The sequence below is a fragment of the Jaculus jaculus genome, chromosome 2 (genome assembly GCF_020740685.1).
Source record: "Jaculus jaculus isolate mJacJac1 chromosome 2, mJacJac1.mat.Y.cur, whole genome shotgun sequence".
In the NCBI taxonomy this organism is placed as follows: Eukaryota; Metazoa; Chordata; class Mammalia; order Rodentia; family Dipodidae; genus Jaculus; species Jaculus jaculus.
This window is the reverse complement of record NC_059103.1, coordinates 34,802,286-34,829,502: the sequence shown is the minus strand read 5'-3', so window position 1 is coordinate 34,829,502 and position 27,217 is coordinate 34,802,286. Positions and strand designations below refer to the sequence as shown.

The following is a 27,217-nucleotide window of genomic DNA, read 5'->3' as shown; positions in this document are numbered from 1 at the left end:
CAGTTCATTCTGGTAATTGCTTTTGCCATGAGGGAGATCAACAAGAACACTCACCTTTTACCCAATATGTCTCTTACATTTAAACCACAGTACATTTATGAAGATATGGAAAAAGTGAAAACTACCTTTAGTTTACTTCACAGTTCAGATTTGAATGTCCCTAATTACTTCTGCAACAAAATGGAATCACCATTAGCAGTGCTGACAGGACCAAACTGGGAAACTTCTGCCAGATTTGGAATATTTCTTCAGCTTTTCAGTTTTCCACAGGTGAGGTTGAGAGAGAGAGATTTTAATTGGTTGCCCATTCTGAGTTTATCACTATGTTGTTCTAAGTAGCACAAAATATCATGACTCAGAGACTGACTGCTTATTCACATTTCCTTGTTCATAATAGAAAAATGACAGGGAAAGTATGAAGAGAACCTTCGAGAACAACTAGACCACTCAGTAATTGTCTAGACTCTGTCAGAAAGTGGCATAGAACTAACCTGGGAAGAATAAAGTATCTTTCCTACTAATTCCAGCTAGTGATTAATATGGTTTAGGTCACACTTTTTGCTGATGCTGATATTCTACCTCATGACACTTTAATATTCTGTGTTTCCCTAGATTACCTTTGGTCCATTTCATCCTATCCTGAGTGACCAGGAACAGTTTCCTTATCTGTATCAGATGGCTCCCAAAGACACATTTCTGGCCCATGCCATGGTCTCCTTGATGTCTCATTTCAGCTGGACCTGGGTGGGGCTGGTCATCCTAGATGATGACCAAGGTATTCAGTTTCTCTCAGACATGAGAGAAGAGATGCAAAGACAACAAGTCTGTTCATCCTTTGTTAATATACTTCCAGTGAGCATGCATTTATTCCTCACAAGTGCTGAAGTATATGATAAGAGAATTGTGACATCCACGGCAAATGTTGTTATCATTTATGGTGACATGAACTCGACTCTAGGTTTGAGCTTTAAAAGATGGGAATATTTAGTTATGGGAAGAATCTGGGTCACCGTCTCACAATGGGATATTATGGGAAACCGTGATTTCACTCAAGACTTACCCCATCCGACCATCACTTTTTCACATCACCATCGTGACATTTCTGATTTTAAAGAATTTATTTGGACAGTTAACACTTCCAAACACATAGAAGATGTTTTAATGCCCAGATTTGGGTGGATGCATTATAACTGTGCTTCCTCAGCATCCCACTGTAAAACACTGAAGAACTGTTCATCCAATGGCTCTTTGGAATGGTTGCCATGGCATCATTTTGACATGGCTATGAGTAGCTGGAGTTACAACCTATACAATGCAGTGTACGCTGTGGCACAAACCCTCCATGAGATGCTAGTTCAGGAAGTAGAGATGCAGCAAGTTGTGTATTGGAGAGGAGTGACATTTTCCCACTTACAGGTAGTATGTTACCCATAGAATTGTGTGTAATGTCATCAAAGTGATTTTCTTACAGAGTCCTTCAGATGCTCAAACCAAGAATCTAGTAAACATTCTCCCAAATATGAGCATTTCAGTACTTCTCCACTTTCCAGAACATAAAGTGAGATCTCAGTATATAAAATTAATGGAATGACAGAGATTTTAAAAAGTAGGGTTTTGTTACACAGGAGCTCAATAATTTGATCCCATGTATTTTCAATATGAAATATGTAAATGACAAATCAATATTTTTATGATATACTTAGTTTATTATAAGAAGAGTAACTGCACTTTTCTTCTTTATTTGTGAATGTTTATGCATGCATATATGTGGGCACATGTGCCATGGCATACAAGTGGAAGTCAGAAGACAATATTTGGGTGTTTGAACTCTTCCTCCACCATCTTTCTGAAACTGGATCTCAGTGGTTCTTTTGCCATGATATTCACCAGTTTAGCTTGCTCACATGGTCCTGTAACCTCCTGAATTTGCCTTACATTGTCATAGGTGCATTGAGATTCCAGCCATGGACACCGTGTTATGCTAGATTTATGTAGGAGCTCAGGTCATTGCCTTTCAAGTAATTGCCTTCAACTGCTGGGCCAGTGCCTTGGATCCCAGATCTGTACTTCAAGGGACAAAGATGTTCAAGACAGTAAATATTTTCCCTAAATTGTAGCAAGTAATTCTGAAGCCACTTCACTTCAACACATATTTGAGCACTTTATTATTCTTGGTGATGCCTGCTCCCAGTAATGCAAGAAACCATGCGGAGATTTTTATACCACTATTATGTTGACGTATATGTACTTGAGAAGTTTCTCCTGTAAGACTTTAATTATTCTGACTTTATAAACTTTATTTTGGGGTATTTGGAGTAAAGATACATTTTAAAAGATGGAATAAAGAATATATCAGAGCCCCTCTTCAGGGTGTTGGTTACATTGTGTGGCACATTTGATTATAAGACAATGCATATCTTTCAGGTGCTAAAATTTATAAAACACACCCAATTTATTAACTCTGTTGGAGACCCAGTGAATATTAATCAGAAAGAAAAATCAGATGCAGAGTATGATATTTGCAGTACTTGGGAATTTCCACAAGGCATTGGAATTAAAGTAAAAATTGGGCAATTTTCCCCTCATTTTCCACATGGGCAACAATTATATATATATGAAGATATAATAGAGTGGGCTACAGGAAGAAAACAGGCATGTTGAGTCTAATTTCAATTCCTCTAACTAGATGTCAGTAACCAAAAACTTATGGTAGACTTTGCTTCCTCACATCTTAGTGAAACACAATGTATTGTCTTCCTAATCACCACTTGAAGCCTTCCTAGATTTTTTCATTCTTCTAGACACGTTGGAAAGTACCATGTCTTTATTCATTTTTTCACAATATCACACAATGTACAAAATAGAATGTGACATTTTAGTTGTTTGTAATAATACACAAAATACATTTCTTAGTTCCCCAATATTCTAAAATACCTTTGAAAATAACAAGAAAAGATGGTTTAAGATGTGTGTAGTTATATAAACATTTTAATGATATTTTCTGCACTACTGTTAATTCATTTAAATGTTTTATTAAAAGTTTTATTAATACTTTAAAAAAAAAGAAAATAACAAGAAAAACTCTAAACTATTGCTAACTCATATCTGATCCTGTTAGGTTCCCCTCTCTGTGTGCAGTGTTCCCTGCAGACCTGGATTCAGGAAATCCCCTCAGGATGGAAAGGCAGACTGCTGTTTTGACTGCACTCCCTGTGCAGAGAATGAGATTTCCAATGTGACATGTAAGTGTATTTGGGGAATATTTCTGACTTTCACTTCTATAAGCTATAAGACTGTGCTAGGGAGCAGAATGGGAATACAGATATAGATAAAAATTTCTTTCTTAATTTAATCATTTTGTTGATATGATCAATGATGTTGGCCCTTTGAAATGACGTGTTCCCTGTTTTTCAACCAAATTCTATGACTCAGCATTCTAGAAGCATTGCAAATAGTACTTGTCCACAAATGGTTCTTTACTGTCAAAAACGAATGAAATTTGTATATCTTACTGATACGTTGGCATGTACTATTATATTTCTCTACATGTCATCCTTTTTGAAATTACATAAATTCACTAGAAGTAAAAGTAAATACATGAGCTTGCCCATGGTTACCTTTCCAGGGCCAAACAACTTTCCTGAAACATGGCGTATCTAGATACATGCTTTATTATATACACATATACACAAGGCTCTCTCTCTCTCTCTCTCTCTCTCTCTCTCTCTCTCTCTCTCTCTCTCTCTCTGTGTGTGTGTGTGTGTGTGTGTGTGTGTGTGTATGTGTGTGTGTATTCAAATGTCTACAGTAGAGCATACTATCATTAATGGGCTGTACTTAATAATTAACTGTCCTCTAGATCACACTTGGATTAGGAAATAACACATACTCATTCAAGTTCAAGATGGTGATATAAATCACCAATAAATGTAAGCTAAGTTACTGTGTGATTAGATAGATGGTAACATCCACATTTTTTTAATAGCTCATGTATTTTTCAGATTGAAATTTCCTTAGTATATAAGATGGATGAATGATAAAAACAATTATTGGTGTTGCACAACCCTCCTCCCATGTCTCAGTACCTGTGAAGCTTTCTATCCAGGTCAGAAGCCAATGTTTCCCAACCATCTTGGGTCCTTCGTAGATTTCTCTCTGCAGGTTACAGGCCAAACCATCTTCACTCTCCAGACACGATAACCTACTATCTCAGGACCATACAGAGCACACATTTTGCTTCCCAGATCAGGAGCTACTGCCCACAACTCTACTCCCAAGATCTTAGCACCTGGTGAGGGAGAACTTCTAGTGAATTATTGCCCAGGAATGCTTTAATGCCCCCAAAATATTACAGCCCATGCTAAGGTTCTTGGTTGCCCATCAGAAGCAGAGGATAAAACCCTATTACTAAAGACTCCACATTCTCAGGCTGAAGGTCACTGAGAAATCAATCTGAAGCTGAGATGGAAACCTCCTGCCTATTGACTAGTAGTTAGAAAACTGGAAAGAGCTATGCTTCATGCAGATTTTGGGGAGAGAGAAGTTATTAACTGTGTTCAACAGCAATGGAATCTGCAAGCCTTAAGATTGGCAAACCAAGCAAAATGTGCCAACTGGTCCAATGGTGGCATATCTGGCATGTGGAGAATCAACTGTTCTCTAATTGGAATGTAGGCCCATTCCATAGTGGGGAATATATGCCTGGTACTGAAAACCTAAACAAAAGATTATAACAGGGGTGTCATGAATCTTATTAGAATAATGCCCTTTCTTGTCTAGCTAAATGCATATATTATATAAACCAAGCTGCCCTCAAAGCACTTTTTATGTTTACACCAATATATTAATGCTACTCTCACTTTTGGTTAGAGAAACCTCTTTTCAGGTACTGACAGCTGCTGGGGTAACTCAAAATTTACCATGGTATGGAGAAGTTAAGTAAAGCGTTCAGCACTGATATTTCTCTGTCACACACCCCCCCCCCAAGGCTCAGGGCCCATTTCAGCAGAAGTCATGGCAAGAATATAAGAGCCAACTGAAGCACAGGACTACTGACAAAGCCACTCCATGAGTGGCCACCAAAACCAAACTTCAATCATCACTCAGATGATCCAAAACCAGCCACAAACTTGGATTACAGACAGCAGAGACCTAAGCTTCCTCAGGACAAAGGTATATATAACACAAACCAACAAAGCCAAAAACCATGAATGGGCTCCATATGGGTTAGTCTCAACCTCAAAATATATTCAGCATGAAAAAAAAAGACAATATGCCTTGTTCGAATATCACAAATCCCATAGTAATTGTCACACTGAGAATACCTTAGATGAAATTCTAGATAAAGAATTCAAAAGAATAATTATAAATATGCTCAGGGGTTTAAAATGTGACAGGGATAAACTCTTGAGTGATGTCCAAAAGAATACAGAAGGGTGAATTAAATACAGGATACAATTCAGGATATGAAACTAGTGTTCATTAAGAAGATAATAATGCTGAAGAAAACCAAACCAAAATGAAGCTGAAAATGAAAGTCAGCAAGTCAAATAAAAAATTTCAGTGGTAAACTTCACTCGTGCACTCTACCATACAGAGTATGGAATAAAAAGGTTGATGGCAAGGCAGAATCGGATCATTCTCATAAAATGAATGACAAATTTAAAAAGTTGATTGCAGGGGTGGAGAGATTTCTTAGTGGTTAAAGTACTTGCCTACATAAACTAACCACCTGGGTTTGCTGGATTTGATACCCCAGTACCTATGTAAAATCAGATGCACAAAATGGCATATGCATCTGGAGTTTGTTAGCAGTGGCTAGAGGCCGGGGCATGCCTATTCTCTCCCTCTCTTGCCCTCTATGCTTGGAAGTAAGTAGTTTTTTTAACCTTTAAGGAAGAGCTTACACCATTGCTTCTTAAGCTTTTCCAGGAAATAGAAAAAGAAGGAATTCTACCAAACTCCTTCTATGAGGCCAGCATCACCCTGATACCAAAACCAGGCAAAGATAGAACAAAAAAAGAAAATTACAGACCAATCTCCCTCATGAACATAGATGCAAAAATTCTCAACAAAATATTGGCCAACAGAATACAAGAGTATATCAAAAAGATCATTCACCCTGACCAAATAGGCTTTATCCCAGAGATGCAGGGATGGTTCAATATATGCAAATCTATAAATGTAATACAATATATAAATGGGTTGAAGGACAGAAATCACATGATCATCTCACTAGATGCACAGAAAGCGTTTGACAAAATACAACATCCCTTCATGATAAAAGTCCTACAGAGACTTGGAATAGAAGGAACATATCTCAATATAATAACAGCTATTTATGACAAGCCTACAGCCAACATATTACTAAATGGGGAAAAACTGGAAGCTTTTCCACTAAAATCAGGAACAAGACAAGGGTGTCCACTGTCCCCACATTTATTTAATATAGTTTTGGAAGTCTTAGCCATAGCAATAAGGCAAGAGACACACATAAAAGGGATACAAATTGGAAAGGAAGGAATCAAGTTATCATTATTTGCAGATGACATGATTCTACACATAAAGGACCCTAAAAACTCTACTAGCAAACTGTTAGAGCTGATCAAAACGTACAGCAATGTAGCAGGATACAAAATAAATACACAGAAATCAGTAGCCTTCATATATGCTAACAACAAACACACAGAAGATGAAATCAGAGAATCACTCCCATTCACAATTGCATCCAAAAAAATGAAGTACCTTGGAATAAACCTAACCAAGGAAGTAAAGAATCTCTACAATGAGAACTTTAAAACACTCAAGCAAGAAATTGCAGAAGACACTAGAAAGTGGAGAAACATCCCCTGTTCCTGGATTAGAAGAATCAATATTGTGAAAATGACAATCTTACCAAAAGCAATCTACACATTTAAGGCAATCCCTATCAAAATTCCAAAAGCATTCTTCATGGAAATAGAAAAAAACAATTCAAAAATTCATTTGGAATCACAAAAAACCCTCGAATATCTAAAATAATACTGAGCAACAAAAATAAGGCTGGTGGTATCACCATACCTGATTTTAACCTATACTACAGAGCCATAGTAACAAAAACAGCATGGTACTGGCACAAAAACAGATATGTAGATCAGTGGAACAGAATAGAGGACCCAGATGTAAGCCCAAGTAGCTATAGCCACCTGATATTCGATAAAAATGCCAAAAATACTCATTGGAGAAGAGACAGCCTCTTCAGCAAATGGTGTTTTGAAAACTGGATATATATCTGCAGAAGGATGAAAATAGATTCTTCTCTCTCTCCATATACAAGAATTAAGTCCAAATAGATTAAAGACCTTAACATCAGACCTGAAACTCTGAAACTGCTAGAGGAAAAAGTAGGGGAAACCCTCCAACCTATTGGTCTTGGCAAAGACTTTCTGAATACAACCCCAATTGCTCAGGCAATAAAACCACAGATTAATCACTGGGACCTCATGAAATTACAAAGATTTTGCACTGCAAAGGACACAGTGAAAAAAAGCAAAGAGGCAACCTACAGAATGGGAAAAAATCTTTACCAGCTATATATCTGATAGAGGATTAATATCTAGGATATACAAAGAACTCAAAAAGTTAAATAATAATGAATCAAACAAGCCAATCAAAAAATGGGCTATGGAGCTAAATAGAGCATTCTCAAAGGAAGAAATACGAATGGCATATAAGCATCTAAAAAAAATGTTCTACGTCACTAGTCATTAGGGAAATGCAGATTAAAACTACATTGAGATTCCATCTCACTCCTGTCAGATTGGCCACCATCATGAAAACAAATGATCATAAATGTTGGTGGGGATGTGGAAAAAGAGGAACCCTTCTACACTGCTGGTGGGAATGCAATCTTGTCCAGCCATTGTGGAAATCAGTGTGGAGGTTCCTAAAACAGCTAAAGATTGATCTACCATATGACCCAGCTATAGCACTCCTAGGCATATATCCAAAGGACTCATCTCATTTCCTTAGAAGTACATGCTCAACCATGTTTATTGCTGCTCAATTTATAATAGCTGGGAAATGGAACCAGCCTAGATGTTCCTCAACTGATGAGTGGATAATGAAGATGTGGCATATTTATACAATGGAGTTCTACTCAGCATAAAGAAAAATGAAGTTATGAAATTTGCAGAAAAATGGATGGACCTGGAAAGGATTATACTAAGTCAGGTAACCCAGGCCCAGAAAGCCAAGTGCCACATGTTCTCTCTCATATGTGGATCCTAGCTACAGATGACTGGGCTTCTGCATGAGAATGAAAATGCTTAGTAGCAGAGGCCAGTAAGTTAAAAAGGAGACATTAAGGGAAGAGAAAGAAAGGGAGGAGGGAACTTAATAGGTTGATATTGTATATATGTAAGTACAACAATTGTTATGGGGAGGTAATATGATGGAGAATGGAATTTCAAAGGGGAAAGTGTGGGGGGAGAGGGAATTAACATGGGATATTTTTTTATAATCATGGAAAATGCTAATAAAAATTATATATATATATGGACTATGGCACAGCGAAAACAAAAAAAAAGTGCATTACAAAGCATGTAAAATCTACAAGACAACATGAAAAAAACAAATCTTTGAATGAAGGGCATAGAAGAAGGTGAACTTCGTGAAAAGACATAAAAAAATATTTTCAATGAAAATTCCCCAAATCTAGGGAATGAGAGGCCCAGCCAGGTACATGAGGCAAATTGAACAGCAAATATGAGTGGCAAGAAAAGCAGTTCCCTGTATCATACAACTAAAATGCTCAATGTACAGAATGAAGAATATCTATTAGAAGCTGCAAGAAAGAACCAAGTTTCCTATTAAGGAAGGTTCGATCAGAATAATAGCTGATTTTTCAATCAAAACTTCAAAATCCACAGAGATTGGAGCAATGTAATTTACACTGTGAAACACCAAAGAGGAAAATCCAGAATAGTATCCCCCAAAAAACTGTCTGTCAATATTGAAGGGAAAACTTTCCATAATAAAAGCAGGCTAAAGAAAATTTGGCTACTAAGCCAGTGTTACATAGGGTACTGGAAGATATATTGTATTGAAAGAGAAGAACAGGGCTGGAGAGATTGCTTAGTGGTTAAGCATTTGCCTGCGAAGCCCAAGGCCTCTGGTTCAAGGCTCGATTCTCCAGGACCCAGGTTAGCCAGATGCACAAGGGGGTGCATATGTCTGGAGTTCATTTGCAGTGGACAGAGGCCCTGGCATGCCCATTCTCTCTCTCTCCCTCTTTCTCTCTCTGTCTGTTGCTCTCAAATAAATAAATATTAAAAAAAAAGAAAGAGAAAAATAAACATATCCAAAGAGCTACAGAGAAAGTAATCAATTACAAACCAGTTATAATACCAAATATTACAAAGATATTCAACACGACAGGAATAAGCACCCACTTTTCTTTAGTATCTCTGAATATTAATGGTCTAAATTCCTCATTTGAATGACACAGACTAGCAGGTTGCATTAGAAAACAAAATCCATCTTTAAAGTCTCCAAGAACAATGCCTCACAATCAGACAGATACTAAATTACGGGGAAAGGATAGAAAAAAGTATTCCAAGGAAATGAGAACAAGGAAAAATTATGGTTTTCTTTTAATTAATTGTTAACTTTTGTATATGAACATATTACATATTGGTCATAGTACCATTGGGTTATGCTCTTATATTTCCTTTCCTCCATTCCACTGAATGTCCTTCTCAATGTGGTTATTGGTATTCACTATGGTTTCATGAGTACACCAGTCAGTCTTGGTGTGGGTAGACAATGCCTCAGCAATCTTTCTGCCTCCTCCTCAATAATCCCTGAGCTTTGGTTGATGTGATATAAGTCTCCTTTAGTGTTGCGCTCTCTCCATCCTCTGAATTTCAGCTCTGATGAGTTTTGACTCTCATTGTCTACTGCAGTCTCCATAGAGATGTTTCTCAGACCAGCAGCACTCTTGTTCAAATTACCATTCCTCTTAATATCTTGGGGGCCGTGCTAGAAGTGACAGAGATAACTTATCTCCTGATAGACAGTGGGCTTTCTTTTCCTGTCATTTTAACAGATATTGAGTCTCCCTAGTATTCACTGGAATCTGTAAAAGGCAGAGTCTCTAACCAAGAGTGAGATCATCACAGTCATTTATAAGACTTTTTGATGGGAGTAACCTCTCTTCTTAGCCGAAGAACAGTGAGAGCTTCCCTATAGAGTCTATGATCTTCCTATCTATTGGGTTCTGACTGGGATCTTAGTGTGTGGTATAAATTCCCTCCCACTGCGTGGGCCTTGTATCAAATCACAGAGCAGTTTATTACCTTCATAGCATGTGTACTGCTACGGCGCAGGAGTGTGCATCTTTGCCTGGCTGGTTGATTTTGCAGCTCTCAGGATGCCCTTCCTATTCACACTATTGTTGATCCTTGTCCCTTGAATGCTTGCATAACACTTTCTAGCTGTTATGAGGGCTAGCTATCAGGAAGCAGGATTCCTTCTCTATTCTCAATATTCTATGACCTCAGCCTGTGGTGTCATCAGTAATAGGGTCTTGCCATTTAACTGGTAGGAAGTCAAGTGCTTTGGTAATGGCTTGCATTACTTGGGGACCTTGTGGATATCCCTAACCAACGTACCACTGGTACCCAGTTCTGACACTAGGATTCACCAGCAGGAGCCTATGGTTTTAGGGTTAAGCTCTCTCTGCCCCCTACTTGGTACATCTGCCTAGACAATGCACTACCTTTTATTAAGAGATTAGATATCTTTTCTAACTGCATGGATATTTAATTATATCTTTTTAACTTTATTAACAGTTTCAATAAGTATAAAAACTAAAGCATTATTACCACCCTCATTCCCATTCTCTCCCTCTTAAGTCCACCCTCTATTGAATCCCTTCTTCTTTCCAATTAGTCTCTCCTCTACATTTTTGCTTTTTATTTAAAATAATTTATTCAGGGCTGGAGAGATGGTTTAGCAGTTAAGTGCTTGCCTGTGAAGCCTAAAGACCCCAGTTGGAGGCTCACTTCTCCGGGACCCACATTAGCCAGAAGCACAAGGGGGCGCATGCATCTGGAGTTCGTTTGCAGTGGCTGGAGGCCCTAGCGTGCCCATTCTCTCTCTCTCTCTCTCTATCTGCCTCTTTCTCTCACTCTGTTGCTTTCAAATAAATAAGTAAAAATAAAATAATAATAATAATAATAATTTATTCAGTTATGTGTGAGCAGAGAGAGAGAGAGATAGAAAGAAGAGACACAGAGAGAGTAGGCATGCCAAGATGTCCAGCCACTGCAAATGAATTCCAGATACCTGCACTACTTTGTGAACTTGGCTTTACATGGGTACTGGGGAATCCAACTTGACTCGTTAGCTTGCAGGCAAGTGGCTTAACCAGTGAGCAATCTCTCTAGCCCTCTCTTCTATTTTTGTGTCATCATCTTTCCCTCCTACTATGAAGGTCTTGGGTAGGTTGTGACAGGCACTGTGAGATCATGAATATCCAGGCCATTTTGTGTCTGGAAGATTGCCCTGTAAGCAGTCCTATGCTTCATTTGTCTCTTATATTCTTGCCATGACTTCTTCGACAATGGACCCTGAGCCTTGAGGGTGCAATAGACATATATCATCAGTGCTAGACACTTTACTGCAACTTCTTCTCAGTACTACGGTAACTTTTGAGTCAGCCCGGCGGTTGCCACCACTTAAAAATTGAAGTTTCTCTAGCTAAAAGTGAGAGCAGCATTAATATATGGATATAAACATAAAAACTGTTTTGAGGGCAATTTGGTTCACATAATATATGCATTTAGCTAGACAAGAGAAGGCCTTACTCCCCTAGGACTTAGGGAATCCCTGTCATAAGCTTTTGTTTAGGTTTTCAGTAGCAGGTATATATTCCCTGCTGTGGAGTGGGCCTCCATTTCAATCAGATAAAAGTTTGTTTTCCGCATACCAGACATGCCACTATTGCAGCAGTTGGCACTTTTTTTTTTTTTGGTTTTTCGAGGTAGGGTCTCACTCTAGTCCAGGCTGACCTGGGACTATGTAGTCTCAGGGTGGCCTTGAACTCACAGCAATCCTCCTACCTCTGCCTCCTGAGTGCTGGGATTAAAGGCGTGCGCCACCACACCCAGCTCAGTTGACACATTTTGCCTGTTTTGCCAATCTTATGGCTTACAGGTTTCATTGCTGTTGAACACAGATGATAACTTCTCTCTCCCCAAAAGCTGCATGCAGCATAGCTCTTTCCTGCTATTTTTGCTACTAGGACTCTGTAATATATCTTAAAATCAGGTGTGGTCATACTACCGCCCTGTATTTGTTGTGCAATAACGCTTTCACTAGTCAAGGGTTTTTGCACTTCCAAGTAAATTCCAAGCTTTTTTCTATTTCCAATAAGAATCCCACTGGAAATTTGGTGGGATTATATTAAATATGTAGATGCTTTTGGTGAGATTGACCATTTCAAAATATTGATTCTTCCATTCCAAGAACAGGAGATGTCTATCCATTTCCTTAGTGTCTTCTGCAATTTCTTTCATGAATATGTTAAACTTTTTCATTGTAGAGATCCTTCAGTTCCTTAGTTAGGTGTAGTCCAAGCTACTTTATTCATTTAATGTTAGGAGGCAAATATGGGAGTGCTTCCCTGATTTCATCATCAGCATATTTGCTGTTGGTATACAGGAAGGCTACTGATTTCTCTGTGTGAATTTTGTATCTTGCTATTTTACTGAAAATGTTTATCAGCTCTAATAGTTTTCTGGTATCATCTGATAATTTGCCTGTTGTTTTTCTAATTGTATCCCTTTCATTTGTGTCACTTGCCTTATTGCTATAGCTAAGACTTCCGGTACTATATTAAATAGAATGGGGACAGTGGACACCCTTGTTTTATTGCTGATTTTAGTGGATATGCTCTAAATTTTCCCCATTTAGTATAATGATGGCTATCAGTTTGTGATAAATAGCCTTTATTATGTTGAGATATGTTCCTTTTATCCCCTGTTTCTTTAGGATTTTTATCATAAAGGCAGGTTGGTTTATTTCAAATGCCTTTTTCTGAATCAGTGATCTTTACACATATTCTTTTTTGTGTTTGACATTTATTGATTTGTGTATGTTGGACCATCCCTGTGTCTCCAGGATAAAATCTACCTGGTCAAGGTGAAAGACCTTTTTGATATATTATACTTATATTCTGTTTGCCAGTATTTGGGGGGAATTTTTTTAATATTTTATTTTTATTTACTTATTTGAGAGAGGGAAAGAGGGAGAGAGAGAGAGAATGGGCACGCCAAGGCTGCCAGCCACTGCAAATGAACTCCAGATGGGTGCACCCCCCTGTGCATCTGGCCTACATGGGTACTGGAGAATTGAACTGAGGTCCTTTGGCTTTGCAGGCAAGCACCTTAACTGCTAAGCCATCCCTCCAGCCCAGAACTTTTTAATCTATGTTCATGAAGGAGATTGCTCTGTAATTTTTTTGTTGGGTCTCTCCTTAGTTTTGATATCAGGGTAATTCTGTCTCTACAAAAGCAGTTTGGGAGTATTGCTTCCTTTTATGTTTAAGGAAACATTATCGAAACATTGGTGTTAATTCTTTTGGCAAGGCCTGGTAGGATTTATCAGTGAATCTATCTGGACCTGGACATTTTTGGGGGATATTTTATTTTATAACTACTTTGATCTCAGTAAGTGTTATAAGTCTGTTTAAATGCCTTATCTCATCTTGCTTTAATTTTCATAGGTCATATGTATCTAGAAAATTATCCATTTCTTTCACATTTTCAAACTTAGTGGAGCATATGTTCTTAAGGTATATCCTTTTGATTTTCTGAATTTCATTGCTTGTAATGGTGCCTTTTTCATCTCTAATTTTACTAATTTGCATCTCGTTTCTCTTTCTTTTGGTCAGTGTTGCTAAGGGTATATCAATCTTGTTTATCTTTCAAAGAAGCAACTCTTCATATCATTGATTCTTTGACTTTTTTTTCTTGTTTCTATTTTATAAATTTCTATCTTGATCATTCTTGTTTCTTCATATCAACCAATTTTTTAGTTCACCTTGTCTTCTTTTTTCCAAAGCATTAATTTGTTTACTTGTAACTTCTTTAATTTCTTAATATAGGCACATAAAGCTATAAATTTGCCTATTGTTTCTCCTTGCATTTTGTATGTTTTTTCATTATCAATTGATTACTTAAAATGTTTTATTTACTGTGTAATTTCTTTCATGACCCATTCTGTAGTATACGGCTACTTTCCACTATGTTGTCTTTGTCCTATACTTTTTCTTGCTATTGATTTGTAGTTTAATACCAATGTGATCAATAGAATACAAGGAGTTATTTTAATTTTCCTATATTTGTTAAGATTCTCGTTATGCCCTAATATGTGGTCTATTTTAAAGAATGTCTCATGTGCTGCCTAAAATAATGTGTATTCTGCAGCATTCGTATGGAATATTCTGTAGCTATCTGTTATATCCATTTGTTCTATGATGACTTTTAATCCAGATGTTTCTCTGTTTATTTTTTGCCAGGATGACTTGAAAGTTGGTGAGAGTGGGGTCTCCCATTACAACTGTGCTTGGTGTTATCTGTGACCTTAACTCTAGTATTGTTTGATGAAATTTGGGGCAGCCATGCCTGATACATATGTTTAGAATCGCAATGTCCTCTCATAGGATTGTTATTTTCATGAATATAAAGTGACTTCTTTATCTTTCCTAACTAATGTTTTAAAGTATATCCTGTCAGATTTTAGAATAGCAACACCTCCTCATTTCCCATTTGCTTGAAATACCATTTTTTATTCTTTCACACTAAAGTAGTGACTGTCATTTATGGATAGGTGAGTTTTTGAGGCAACAAACAGAATAATCCTGCCTTTTTTGTGGTAAGTTTGAATTATAGCCCAGGCTGTCCTAGAACTCACTCTATAATCCAGGTTAGCCTCAAACTTAACAGCAATCCCCTTACCTCTGCCTCCAAAGTGCTGAAATTAAAGATGTGTGCCACCATGCCCACCTGAAACCTGCCGTTTAATCTAGTTTGCAAGTCTTTGTTTTTTGGTTGGGGCATTGGGGCCATTGATGTTAAGAGTTATTGCTGAAAGATGTGTATTTATTCTTGCCAGTCTTCTTAATTTCGTAATTTTTGCTCTGAAATATATGTATATAGAGAGGAGGGAGGGGGGAGAGAAAGAGAATGGGCACACTAGGGCCTTTAGCAACTGCAAACGAACTCCAAATGCATATACCACCTTGTGTATCTGGCTTATGTGGGCACTGGGGAATGGAACCTGGGTCCCTAGACTTTGTAGGTAAGCACCTTAAACATTAAGCCATCTCTCTAGCCCTTCTTTGATTTCTTTCAACATACTTATAACCATTCTTTTAAATTTCTGTCTGACCTTTCATCAAAATCAGTGTCATCAGTGGCCATTTCTGTTGGATTTATAAGTTTTGGAGGGAATATATTGTCTTGACTTTTTTGTGTTTCTTGTAATGTAGAGATTTTTCCATCTTGGTTTATTTAAGTGCTTGGTTTTCCAGTTATTCGCTGTATTCTTACACATGTATATAAGAAGTTATATCTTCAAGGTAAGAGCTGAAGGTTCCAGTGATATGAAAATACTATAGTATCAATTAACATTTATTATTTCAATAATAGTTGGTGGGTCAAACAACAATAGTGATAGAAATATACTAGGGTTTTGGTTCCTTGGAAGTTGAAACAGTATAAGGTGAATTAGTGTAAGGGTTTGTATTAGCTTTGAAAAGTGTTGGAGGTGGCCCAGATGTCTGGGAGAGGGCACTTCTGGTTTCCACAGATGTGAGAATTATTGAGCCTGTGGAATGTTGAAGTTATGGCGAATAAGGAGGGGAAAAGGAAGAAAGGGTATGGAAAAGAGGTTGGAAAGACACAGAAGGTAAACAATTTGTGAGGTAAGGAAAGGTGTAGAAAGATTCCAATAGTAGGCTGGATGAAGAAATATTCAGAACAATTCTGCAATCCTGCTGAGCAATATACACACACAAACAAAAACAGCATAGAATATGTATGTAGAGTAGGGATTTAAACAAATATGCAAACTAACAAAGCCAAATGCCTTAATCTGGCTAGGAATGTTGGCTCACACCCTTAATCTTGTCAACTGGAATATTGAGATTCCTGAGTAGAAATAGGTTCCAGGTTATCCTATGCCAGAGTGAGACCCTGTCCCAAAAAAAGACATAGTAAAAAGAAAAGGAAAAAAGGATGCTAAAAGAAATAACAAAAGCAACAAAAATCATCCCCAAAGCACAACTTAAGAATGGCAAAATTGACTAAAAGTACATCAACTAAATGTAACACATCAGTATGTTTGTCCTGCTGGGCTAGGTTTTGAATTGCTTTGTACTCTGGTATTATTTAGCAACCTTCTCTGACATGGCAGGTGCAATTTGCACTTCCAGTGAAAGCCTTTATACCTGGTTTGGGGATAGGCATTGCTCCCGGGTAAAACAGCACTTTTACCTTGGGGTGGGGGGCCGGGGGCCGTTCCTGTTTTGTCTATGCTGAGTGTGAGGCTGGTTCCTTATTTCTTGCACCGTGGGCTTGGCTAGGCTGGTTAGGTCAGGAGATTAGCTCTTCATATCAGCTGTGCTGAATATTATGTGGGTAAGAGGTTCTAGAGCTGCTCAGTTGGACCCAATTTTCTTAAACTTCAGGTGTTTTAATTTTTTTCAATGTCAGGGTTATTGAAGAGTCCCTTCACTGTAGTTCTGTTCTTGCCAGCTCAGGAAGGGTTGGAAAAGTAGCTTTTTCTAACATAACGGTGGCTGGAGCTGATTTATAGCAGGTTGTGTGGTTGCTAGAAGCTCTGGATCTAACGTGCTTCTCTGCTGGTGTTACTTACATGCCTTCATTTTTGGTAGAATGGGATATTGCATGTGTTGGGCCTTGAAAGGCCTGGGCATGAGGCCTAGTGGAACTTCCTGAGCCTAGCTAAAGTTTGGTGATCTGTCTCTGGCCAGCTATGACTCAGCAAGATGCCTAATGGCTTCTTGCCTGCTACTTCCATGGAGGAGTTGAAATTATCATTTTAATAGTCACAGATTACTATTGGCCCTTACCTCTCCCCCATCCTAGAATCTCTGCCTTCATTCTCAACGTTATATAGGCAACTGCCTGTAACAATAAAGCAAGTTCCTGCTTTGACAAGACTCCCGACTCAGTGTGGTTTTCCTCCGATGACTAGGAGAGGTTCTGAGTTGTCCAATGTTCACCCTTCTTCCTCAACCCCTTGGGAGGAACCAGCAGGCCTGGTCCCTCCTCAGCACTACCTACCTGCCTGGCATGCATGTTTTTCTTTTTTGCTTTACTTTTTTCTAATTCCAGTCTACTTTGACATGGCTACTACTTCACCATCTTAACCAGGAGCCAATATTTGTATGTTTCAATTAGATAACCAGTAGGAAGGTTTCTATGGTACTGATTCATGCCATCATTAGTTTTATGTGTTTGTATCCTATCTTCCCTTACCCCTATTACCCATGATACTTTCACACCCTCCATTCTTTCCTTCCACGTGTTTGTCAAGCATACTTCCCTGTCCCTACTCTCATCTAGCCCCATTGTATTCCACTGACAGTGCTGCTGGTACTTACTATAACTTACAGATGAATCAAGTTGTTGTATGTTAGGAACCGCATATGAGAGAGAACATGTTGCATTCATCTTTCTGAGCCTGTGCAACCACAATTGGTATAGTTTTTCTTCAAGTACACCCATTTTTCTGCAAATTTCATTATTTCTTATTATTCCTTACTACTGAGTAGAATTCCACTGTGTACATGCATAAAGTCTTCATTATTCATTCATCTGTTGATGGGCTTCTGGACTGATTCCAATTATTAGCTATTGTGAATAAATAAGCAACAAACATAACTAAGCAAGCAACTCTAGTATAGAGTAAAGCCCTCAGGTATGAACTTGCTTTTCTACAATCTGACAAATAGACTTCAAAAAAAATTCCAAATGGACCAAAGTTCTCAATATAAGGCGTAAAATTTTGAAATGTCTATGGAATAAAATAGGTAAAGTAAAAGATGTAGGGAAAGGTTTCCTGTTCTGCAAATGTCTAACTTTACCCCCAAATTCATGAGTTGAAATCTAACCTTGAATACTGTAAGGTGAAGATGTGCAACCTCGGGAATTTAAAATCTCAGGGCATGGCCTCCTCAAAAAAGATGTGTGTGTCCTTATAAAAGAGGCCATGTAGGCTCTCTCACCCTGCACAAATTTGTAAAACCTAAATCCATGAAACAACTAGAGAAAAAGTAGGGAGAACATTCCAAGACATACGAGGAAGGACTTTCTGAATAAGACCCAAGTAACCTAGAAAATAAGAGCACCACTCAACCATTGGGGTATCATGAAACTAAAATGGTCTTGTACAGCTAAAGAAAACATTAACAGAGTCAATAGACAACCTATAGAATGGAATTAAATGTTTGCCAGCTATACAACTTACAGAGGTTTAATATTCAACAACTTACAAAGGTTTGATATTTAAAATGTACAAAGAACTCAAAGAAACTAAGTAATAAAAGTAATCATCAACTTAGTCACAAAGTGGGGTGGAGAACTGAATAGAGCTTTCAAAGGATGAAATACAAATGGTCAATTGACTTCTTGGAAAATGTTCAATATCTGTAGCCATCAGGAAAATGCAAAATAAAAGTACTTTAAGATTCCGTCTCACTCCAGTCAGAAAGGCTATCATCAAAAAAAATCAAATGACCCAGTGATGTGGTGGCACACGCCTTTAAATCCCAGAACTCGGGAGGCAGAGGTAAAATGATTGCTGAGAGTTCCAGGACAACCTAAGACTACGTAGCTTTTGATGTTATCTGTGACCTTAAGTCTAATAGTGTTTGTCTGATGTAACTGAGAGTCCCTATGTTAGGTGCATATATGTTTAGGATTGTAATGTCCTCCTGCTTGAGTGTTCCTTTAATCAGTATAAAATGACCTTCTTTATCTTTCCTCACTAATGTTGGTTTGAAGTCTTTCCTGTCAGATATTAGGATAGCAACCCCTGCTTGTTTCCTTGGCCCATTTGCTTGAAATACCATTTTCCATCCTTTCACCCTAAGGCAGTGTCTATCTTTTATTGAGAGATGAGTTTTCTGGAGGCAACAAATGCAGAATCCTGCCTTTTAATCCAGTCTGCAAGCCTGTGTCTTTTGTTTTGTGCATTGAGGCCATTGATATTAAGAGTTATTATTGAAAGGTATGCATTTGTTTTGTGCATTGAGGCCATTGATATTAAGAGTTATTATTGAAAGGTATGCATCTATTCTCGCCATTCTTCTTATTTTGTAGTGTTTCCTATTTTCCCTTTGCTTGCTTGTTTTAACTGTTGAGTACAGCTTATATTTTCCTATTTCCTTCTATGTGTGTTTTACTTTCTATTCAGTGTGAAGAAGTCCTTAAAGTATTTTCTGTAGAGCTGGTTTCGTTGCCATAAATTTCTTTAGCCTGTTTTTATTGTGGAATGTCCTTATTTCTCCATCAATTTGGATAGATAGCTTTGCAGGATAAAGTAATCTTAGTTGACAGTTGTTATCTTTCATAACTTTCAATGCATCATTCCATGCCCTTCTGGCGTTTGGAGTTGGTGTTGAGTAATCTGCAGTTATTCTCATAAACTGCAGTTATTCTCATGGGCTTGCCTTTGTAGGTGACTTGCTTTTTCTCTCTAACTGTTTTTAATATATTTTCTTTTGTTTTTGTGTTTAGTAGTTTAATTATTACATGGCTAGGAGAGGTCCTTTCAAGGTTTTGCTTGTTTGGTGTTCTAAAAGCTTCTTGTATCTGCATTGGCATTTCTTTCCCAATTTGGGGAAAGTTTTCTTCTATGATTTTGTTGAAAACACCTACTAAGCCTCTGGATTGAAATTCTTTTTTTTTTTTTTTTTTGGTTTTTCATGGTAGACTCTCACTCTGGTCCAGGATGACCTGGAATTAACTCTGTCATCTCAGGGTGGCCTTGAACTCATGGCAATCCTTCTACCTCTGCCTCCCAAGTGCTGGGATTAAAGGCATGCACCACCATGCCCAGCTTTGGAATGAAATTCTCCTCCTTATATTATACCCTAAATTCTTGTTTGATCTTTTTTCATAGTGTCCTGAATATCTTGAAATTTCCATTCATACCTTCCTATTAGCTTGTGTTTCTCTTTGTTGGAGTGTAATAGGTCTTCTCCCACCTGGTCTTCTAGTTTAGGTATTCTGTTCTGTCCTTCATCCATTCTACTGGTGAGATTTTCCACTGAGTTTTTTATTTCACTGTGTTCTTCAGCGCTAGGATTTCAGCCTGTTTTTTTCTTCAGCATTTCTATTTCCTTGCTCATGTCTTGTAATGACCTCCTTGCTTCATTAAGCTAGTTTCCTGTGTTCTTTCAGGAGTTTGTTTTATTCTTTGATTCCTTTCATTTCTTCTTTGATTTCTTTGAGTATAGATATCATCATTTATTTGAAACCTTTGTCAGGCATTTCATCTAAAACAGTCTCATTGGTGATCATTTCTGATAAATTTATAATTTTTGGTGGGACTATATTATCATGATTCTTTGTGTTTCTTGTATTATAATGTAGTAACTTTTGCATCCTGAAATGATTTGATGCTTGGGTTTTCTACTTATCTGCAGTGTTCTTAGATCTGGCAATCCACCTTTATATACTTTCAGGATATGAGTTTAAGGTGCCAGGTGTAACTCTTGTACCCCAATCCAGCCGCAGAAGTAGTCATAGGTGTTGAGTTGCTTGATAAGCAGGTATCCTAGTGGACTGGGTGGAACAACTACTGAAAAATTCCAAACTTCAACTGAGCAATGTACACATTCAATAAAAATCAGCACAAAGTATGCAAAGTATGTGGGGATTAGAAGAAACAGATAGTCTTATAAAGCCAAAATCCCTAAGGGTGTGTGTTGTTCTACACCCTTAATATTGTCAGCTGGGAGGTAGAGATTTCTGTTCTGAATTGGGTTCCAGGTCAGCCTAGATCTGGATCAGACCCTGCCCCAATAATAACAGAAGCAAAAGACGAAGGCCCTATAAATATGAGAGCATCAAAGGCAACAATATTCAACCCCCAAATACAGCTTATTTGAAAATGGTAAAGCCAACCAAGATTATATAACCCATAACCTGCCCTGACATGGAAAGAGCGATTAGCTATTCCAATGCAGGCCTGTGTACCTGTTTTCTTTGTGTTGTTGTTGTTTGGGGTTTTTTTGTTTTGTTTTGTTTTGTTTTTTTGTGAGTCAGCCTTGTTACCTTTTGGGGTGGCTTCCAATCTCACCAATGCTGAGTGCCCACCTGAATCCTTCCATGTTGCACTGTGGAGCTGGAGCTCTGATCAGCTGTGCTGGCTGCACACACGGGGGTGCGGGGGGGGGGGGACTGGATGCCAGACGTCTGTGGTTCTAATGGCTGGGGGATGGGAGAAGGCAGACGCCTGGAGTTGCTTCTGTAGTTCTGCTTGTGTCCCTTTCAATAGCTCCTTAGTTGATCTTCAGATTTCTTAATTTTGCAAGAAGGCTGATGAAGTTGAAAACTCCCCTTGTTTGGTCTCTGCTGCTGATGCCACTTGGCGCACCTGGCGGATAGTGCCGGGCGGGTGTGCGGATCCAGTGGACTGGCAGGCCTCAAGCACCTCAGTGGGATTCTGGCTGTTTTCCTCATTTCTGGCAAATCTTGGTCTCTCTGGCTTCTCCATTGTGTCTAAGAATGATCTATCCTCCTTCACTTTTCAGAAGAAGAGTGTATTTTGCTGTGGTTTTGCTTAAGTCCCTCCCTAGGCTGGTCTGGCATGGCTCCTATGCCGCCATCTTACCTTCAAGTCTAAACACTAGTCTTACTAAGCTATGTATGTTGCTGCTTCTCTATGCACAATAGTTAGGAAATGGACCTAGATGCCCATCAAATGATGAATGGATAACAAAGATGTGGTACATATACACAATGGAGTTTTATTCAGATGTAAAAAAATTAAAATTGTGAAACTCACTGGATGGTAGTGAATACCCAGGAAACCCATGACTCATGATGACAAAAGAAAGGCCAATGTTTAGTACTGGATGAGTCATCTCTAAACATTTCAGAAGAAGTAGTGAAAAGAATGTAAATACTGCTAGCCAGGTGACAGTAGAAACTGAGCTGACTCAAGACTCATCAAAGCAGAAAACAAAAACCTATGAAGAGCTGAACACTAAACAAAGTATCTATCATGCCTTCTGAGGTTCAATGACCATTGCAGAAGAGGGGATGGAAAGAATGTAAGAGCCACCGTGTGAGCAGCAGTACTTTACAGCACTGTCCTTCTGACATGAACCAACAGGTGCTTTTCATGATCCCACAGTGGTTTCAAATACAACCACAAGACCTGTACTCTTCCCCTCTGTTCAAAATGCTCATCAACATGTTGACATGGAGGACAAAGATGGACATAATATGAGACAAAAAACACAAGAATCTAAAACGTGGGTTTTCTGAGTAAAATGGTTGCAAACAGAGGGTAACAAAAATGATAACTGGGGCAGGAGAGATGGCTTAGTGGTTAAGACACTTGCCTGAGAAGCCTAAGGACACCAGGTTTGATTCTCCAAGTGCCATGTAAGCCAGATGCACAAGCTGGCGCATGTGTCTGGAGTTTGTTTGCAGTGGCTGGAGGCTCTGGTGTGCCCATTCTCCCTCTTTTCCTCTTTCTTTCTCTCTCTGTCTCTAATGACTAATCAAAAATCAAAACTAAATGATAACTGGATGGGACTATTATGAAATTACAGTTGACTTCCTTAAAAAGTTCTCAATAAAGAAAATGGTACATGCTTGCAAACCTGCTCACTTGGTTCAGTTGCCTAGCCACCCATATAAAGCCAGACTGGCATTCATTTTCAGTAATAAATGCCCTGGTATGATCATATACAAACACATATGCAAATAAATAAATAAAAATAAAGTAATTTAAAAGATAGTAATTGCTGTAATTCCAGCATTTTTACTGATGTTTTATTTTAGTAAATCTTCTAAAGTTCCTTTACTCAGTCATTTGGAGTGAAACTGATGGATATTACAAACTCTTTTTAAGTATATACAATACGACTATGGATAGTGTACAATACCTGTATTTACAAGAGGTGTTTTTATTTTGTAAATAATAAATTTTCTGGGAGAAAAAAAAAAACATGATACTCATTCTGAAGTTCTCCCCTTTGGTAATTTATGGTAGCAGTTAACATTTTTAATAGCACTTATCAGTCATACTGCTTTGTAAGTGACCAGCACGTACCAGCATGCAGGTTCTCCTGACAATGGTCAGTGGAAATGAAGCAGGCTCGGGTTGGAGGGATCCCAGCAAGGCTGAGACAAGTTTATTTGCAGGGCTTCAGACTTTTATGCTTCTCAGAACAGAAAAGGAACTACTCTACCTTTGCAAGACCAGGAAAACAACTGCAGACAGTCATATCATTCTGTCAGAATCAGCAGAAGGAAAACAGGGAGCAACACAAGGACAGGTGAGGAAGGCTGCAGGGCCCAACGCTCAGCGCAGAACATGTAGCTCTGCCTTCCCAGGTCTCAAGTACACTTCTCGGAAGTTCGGCTTGACCCCAGGCCGCACGCCTTCAAGCCTGCGTGACTGCCACTCCCTGCTGACCCTGCGCTGCTTCATGCACTATCCCAGACTTTTCTATGTTGGTGCACCAAATATGAAAATCATATATTTTGCCACTTAAACTATTAACTCACTTAAATTTTTGCTTACCAGTTTATACATGTTGGGTATAACCCTTTTGGTTATATTTGTGCTGATAAATGTCTTCTTCCATATGGCCTATATGAATTATTAAATGGTGTTTATTAAAAAAAAACTAGTCTGACAACAGAAAAATATCTTATGATAAAAAGTCATTTGTGGCCGGGTGTTGTGGCACATGCCTTTAGTACCATCACTTAGGAGGCAGAGGTAGGAGGATTGTTGTGAGTCTGAGGCAGCCTGGGACTACAGAGTGAATTCAAGGGCTGGAGTGTTATGACCCTACCTCAAAAAAAGCCGTATGGGTGCCTGGGAAGTTTGCTCATTGGTTAAAGGTAATTGTTGCTAAGCCTGGCAGGCAGGTCCAATCCCCAAGCAACCCACAAAAACCAAACACTGAAAGTAGTGCAAGCATTTGATGCTTCTTTGCCACACCAAGAGGACCCAGGTGTGTGTGAGAGAGAGTGTGTGTGCATGCGTGTGTGTGCACAAAGAGAGAGTGAACAGGAAAGAGAGAGTAATGGAGAGAGAGAATTTTTAAAAATTAAATTAGCGGTGGAGAGAAAGCTTTGTGGTTAAGGTATTTGCCTGCAAAGCCAAACGACCCAGGTTTGATCCCCCAGTACCCATGTGAAGCCAGATAGGTGCACAAGAGGGCACATGTGTCTGTAGTTCATTTGCAGTGGCTAGAGGCCCTGACACTTGCATTCTCTTTCTCTATCTGCCTCTGTCTTAAATAAATTAAATAAACAGATAAAATATATTTTAAAACTTTTTAGGACTACAGAGACGGCTTAGCAATTAAAGCCCTTGCCTGCAAAGCCAAAGGACCCAAAGGACCCAAATTTGATTTTCCTGAACCCATGTAAAACCAAGTTCACAAGGTGGTGTATGCATATAGAGTTCATTTGCATTGGCTAGAGGCCCTGATGCGCCCATTCTCTCTCACACACACACAAATAAATAAATAAATTGTAATTTTTTTAACTTTAAAAAATTAAATTAAAAATCCCAATACATAATTGATATGTATCAAGATACTAATAAAATATTCATTACTTTACATACTTTATATAGACATGTTGTCATAGAAAAACCAAGATAAGTAGTTTCATCACTTTCATAAATCTTTATTTTCATCTTTTATACTGGATTTTGGCATTTACTGTCCTTCACACATCTCTAAGCATCCACTTCTTACTTTAAATTGAGTTTATTTGTAGAATTTTGTAGAAATATAATTTGTTTCCTAGTATTTATATGGAATATATTTCATATGTTATCAAACTTTAATGAAAATTACATATGAACTATTACAGAATATTCTGTGAATCAATAGTGTAACAGTCATTCCTGTTTTGCCAAGCTATTTTCCATAGCGTTATGTTGAATTTCATCTTATCTGTGTTATCTGTATTGCCATTCACTGAGTAGTATTTTAGTACATTACCACACCATTATTTTCATGTATTCAAGCATTTATGGATGTTTTGCATTTTATTTACTGTGCATAAAATTCTTTGAATATTCTTTGAATATTCATTTTCAATACTATTTTTGAACAAAATTTTCTACATTAAAAACATGAAATTTTATAATATGGTGAAATGATTTCTATAAGAATAAATTGAAAACCTTTACATTTGACTACAAATTTAGAAAATATTCCTAAAATGTGAGAAGATTAAAGTAACTGGAATTAGAATGTGTGGTGGTTTGAAATTGATGGGCCCCATAAACTCTTAAGTTCTGAGTGACTTTTTCTCAGATGATGGCAGTCTGGAAGGTGGTGTTGTGGGGAAGGCTTAGTGGTGTATTATCAGAGCGCAGCAAATCTCCTGCTGCTGCTGTCTCCTGCTGTGGGGTCATGTCCAACTTCTGCTCATGCTGAGCTCTCCCTGCCAGCATGAAACTTCCCTGTGAGAATAACCCAAAATAAACACCTTTCCTCCCATAAGCTGCTTTTGGCCTAGGCTTTGACCAAGCAATAAGAATGTAACTGCAACAGAAAATTGGTTCCAGGGGAGAGGGGTCATTATTGCTAGAAACTTGACTGTGCAGCATTTGGTCTTCTGGTACTGATTTATGGGAGGAATGTGGAAGGCTGTAAAACCTTGACCTAAAATATGCCTGCTAAAGGCCATTTGATGGACAATTCTGGTCACAGTTGAAAGACCTAAATGCAGAAGTTCTTACTCTAAAGAACATTATTATAGAATCCTAAATGTGCTCAGACAAAAAGTGCTTTTGGCTTTCTTGCAAAAAGAAAATGATCACATGAAAATAGAAGATAACAGAAATAGCTGTTTGTTTACTTCACCATAAAGAGAATAGGCATTGATTAAATGGTATTTTATAATTGTAATCTTCATTAACAAAGAAGGGGAATTTTTACCAAGTGTATCTAGTGGAATAATTTTAGGTGTTATGTGAATAACAGAAATATACGATCTTTATTGATGACACTTTCTCTTTTGTATCAGATACAGATCAGTGTGTGAAGTGTTCCAGTGATGAGTATGCCAACACGGACCAAACTCAATGCATCCAAAAAATTGTGACTTTTCTGGATTATGAAGACCCTTTGGGGATGGCTCTGGCCTGCGCGGCCCTGTGCTTCTCAACACTCACAGCTCTAGTTCTTGGGATCTTTGTGAAACACCAAGACACTCCTATTGTGAGGGCCAATAATCACACTCTCAGCTACATTCTTCTCATCTCCCTGATGTGCTGTTTCCTCTGTTCCCTGCTCTTCATTGGACATCCCAACACAGCCACCTGCATCCTGCAACAGATCACTTTTGGACTGGTTTTCACGGTGGCTGTGTCTGCTGTCTTCACAAAGACAGTTACTGTGGTCCTGGCCTTCAAGGCCACGGCTCCTGGGAGGAGGATGAGGTGTTTGCTGGTATCAGGGGCACCTAACTTCATCATTCCCATCTGCTCCCTGATCCAAATTATTCTCTGTACAGTCTGGCTGAGGATATCTCCTCCATTTATTGATAGAGATGCACATTCTGAACATGGACAAATCACCATTATGTGCAATAAGGGCTCAGCCACTGCCTTCTACTGTGTCTTGGGATACCTGGGATCTCTGGCCATAGCAAGCTTCACTGTGGCTTTCTTGGCCAGAAACCTTCCTGACACATTCAATGAAGCCAAGTTCCTGACCTTCAGCATGCTGGTGTTCTGCAGTGTGTGGGTCACCTTCCTTCCTGTCTACCACAGCACCAAGGGGAAGGCCATGGCAGCTGTGGAGGTCTTCTCCATCTTGGCCTCCAGTGCAGGGCTGCTAGGTTGCATCTTTGCCCCCAAATGCTTCATTATTTTGTTCAGACCAGATAGAAATTCTCTTCAAAAATTTATATACAAAGCACATACATGA

At 38.4% G+C, this 27,217-nt stretch overlaps 1 protein-coding gene across 1 annotated transcript; it reads left to right on the top strand.

Moving 5' to 3' along the window:
* On the top strand, positions 1 to 27,217 carry LOC101611716 (vomeronasal type-2 receptor 116-like). Its single transcript, XM_012950916.2, has 5 exons — positions 1 to 270; positions 613 to 1,416; positions 2,425 to 2,652; positions 3,119 to 3,242; positions 26,313 to 27,217. The coding sequence occupies exons 1-5, from the start codon at positions 28 to 30 to the stop codon at positions 27,215 to 27,217; spliced, it is 2,304 nt and encodes a 767-aa protein (XP_012806370.2). The 5' UTR covers positions 1 to 27.

Coding starts and splice junctions, on each gene's coding strand:
- LOC101611716 (XM_012950916.2), top strand. CDS start 28: ATGAGGGAGATCAACAAGAACACTCACCTTTTACCCAATATGTCTCTT. Junction 271..612: donor AGCTTTTCAGTTTTCCACAG/GTGAGGTTGAGA, acceptor GTGTTTCCCTAG/ATTACCTTTGGTCCATTTCA. Junction 2,653..3,118: donor GGGCTACAGGAAGAAAACAG/GCATGTTGAGTC, acceptor TGATCCTGTTAG/GTTCCCCTCTCTGTGTGCAG.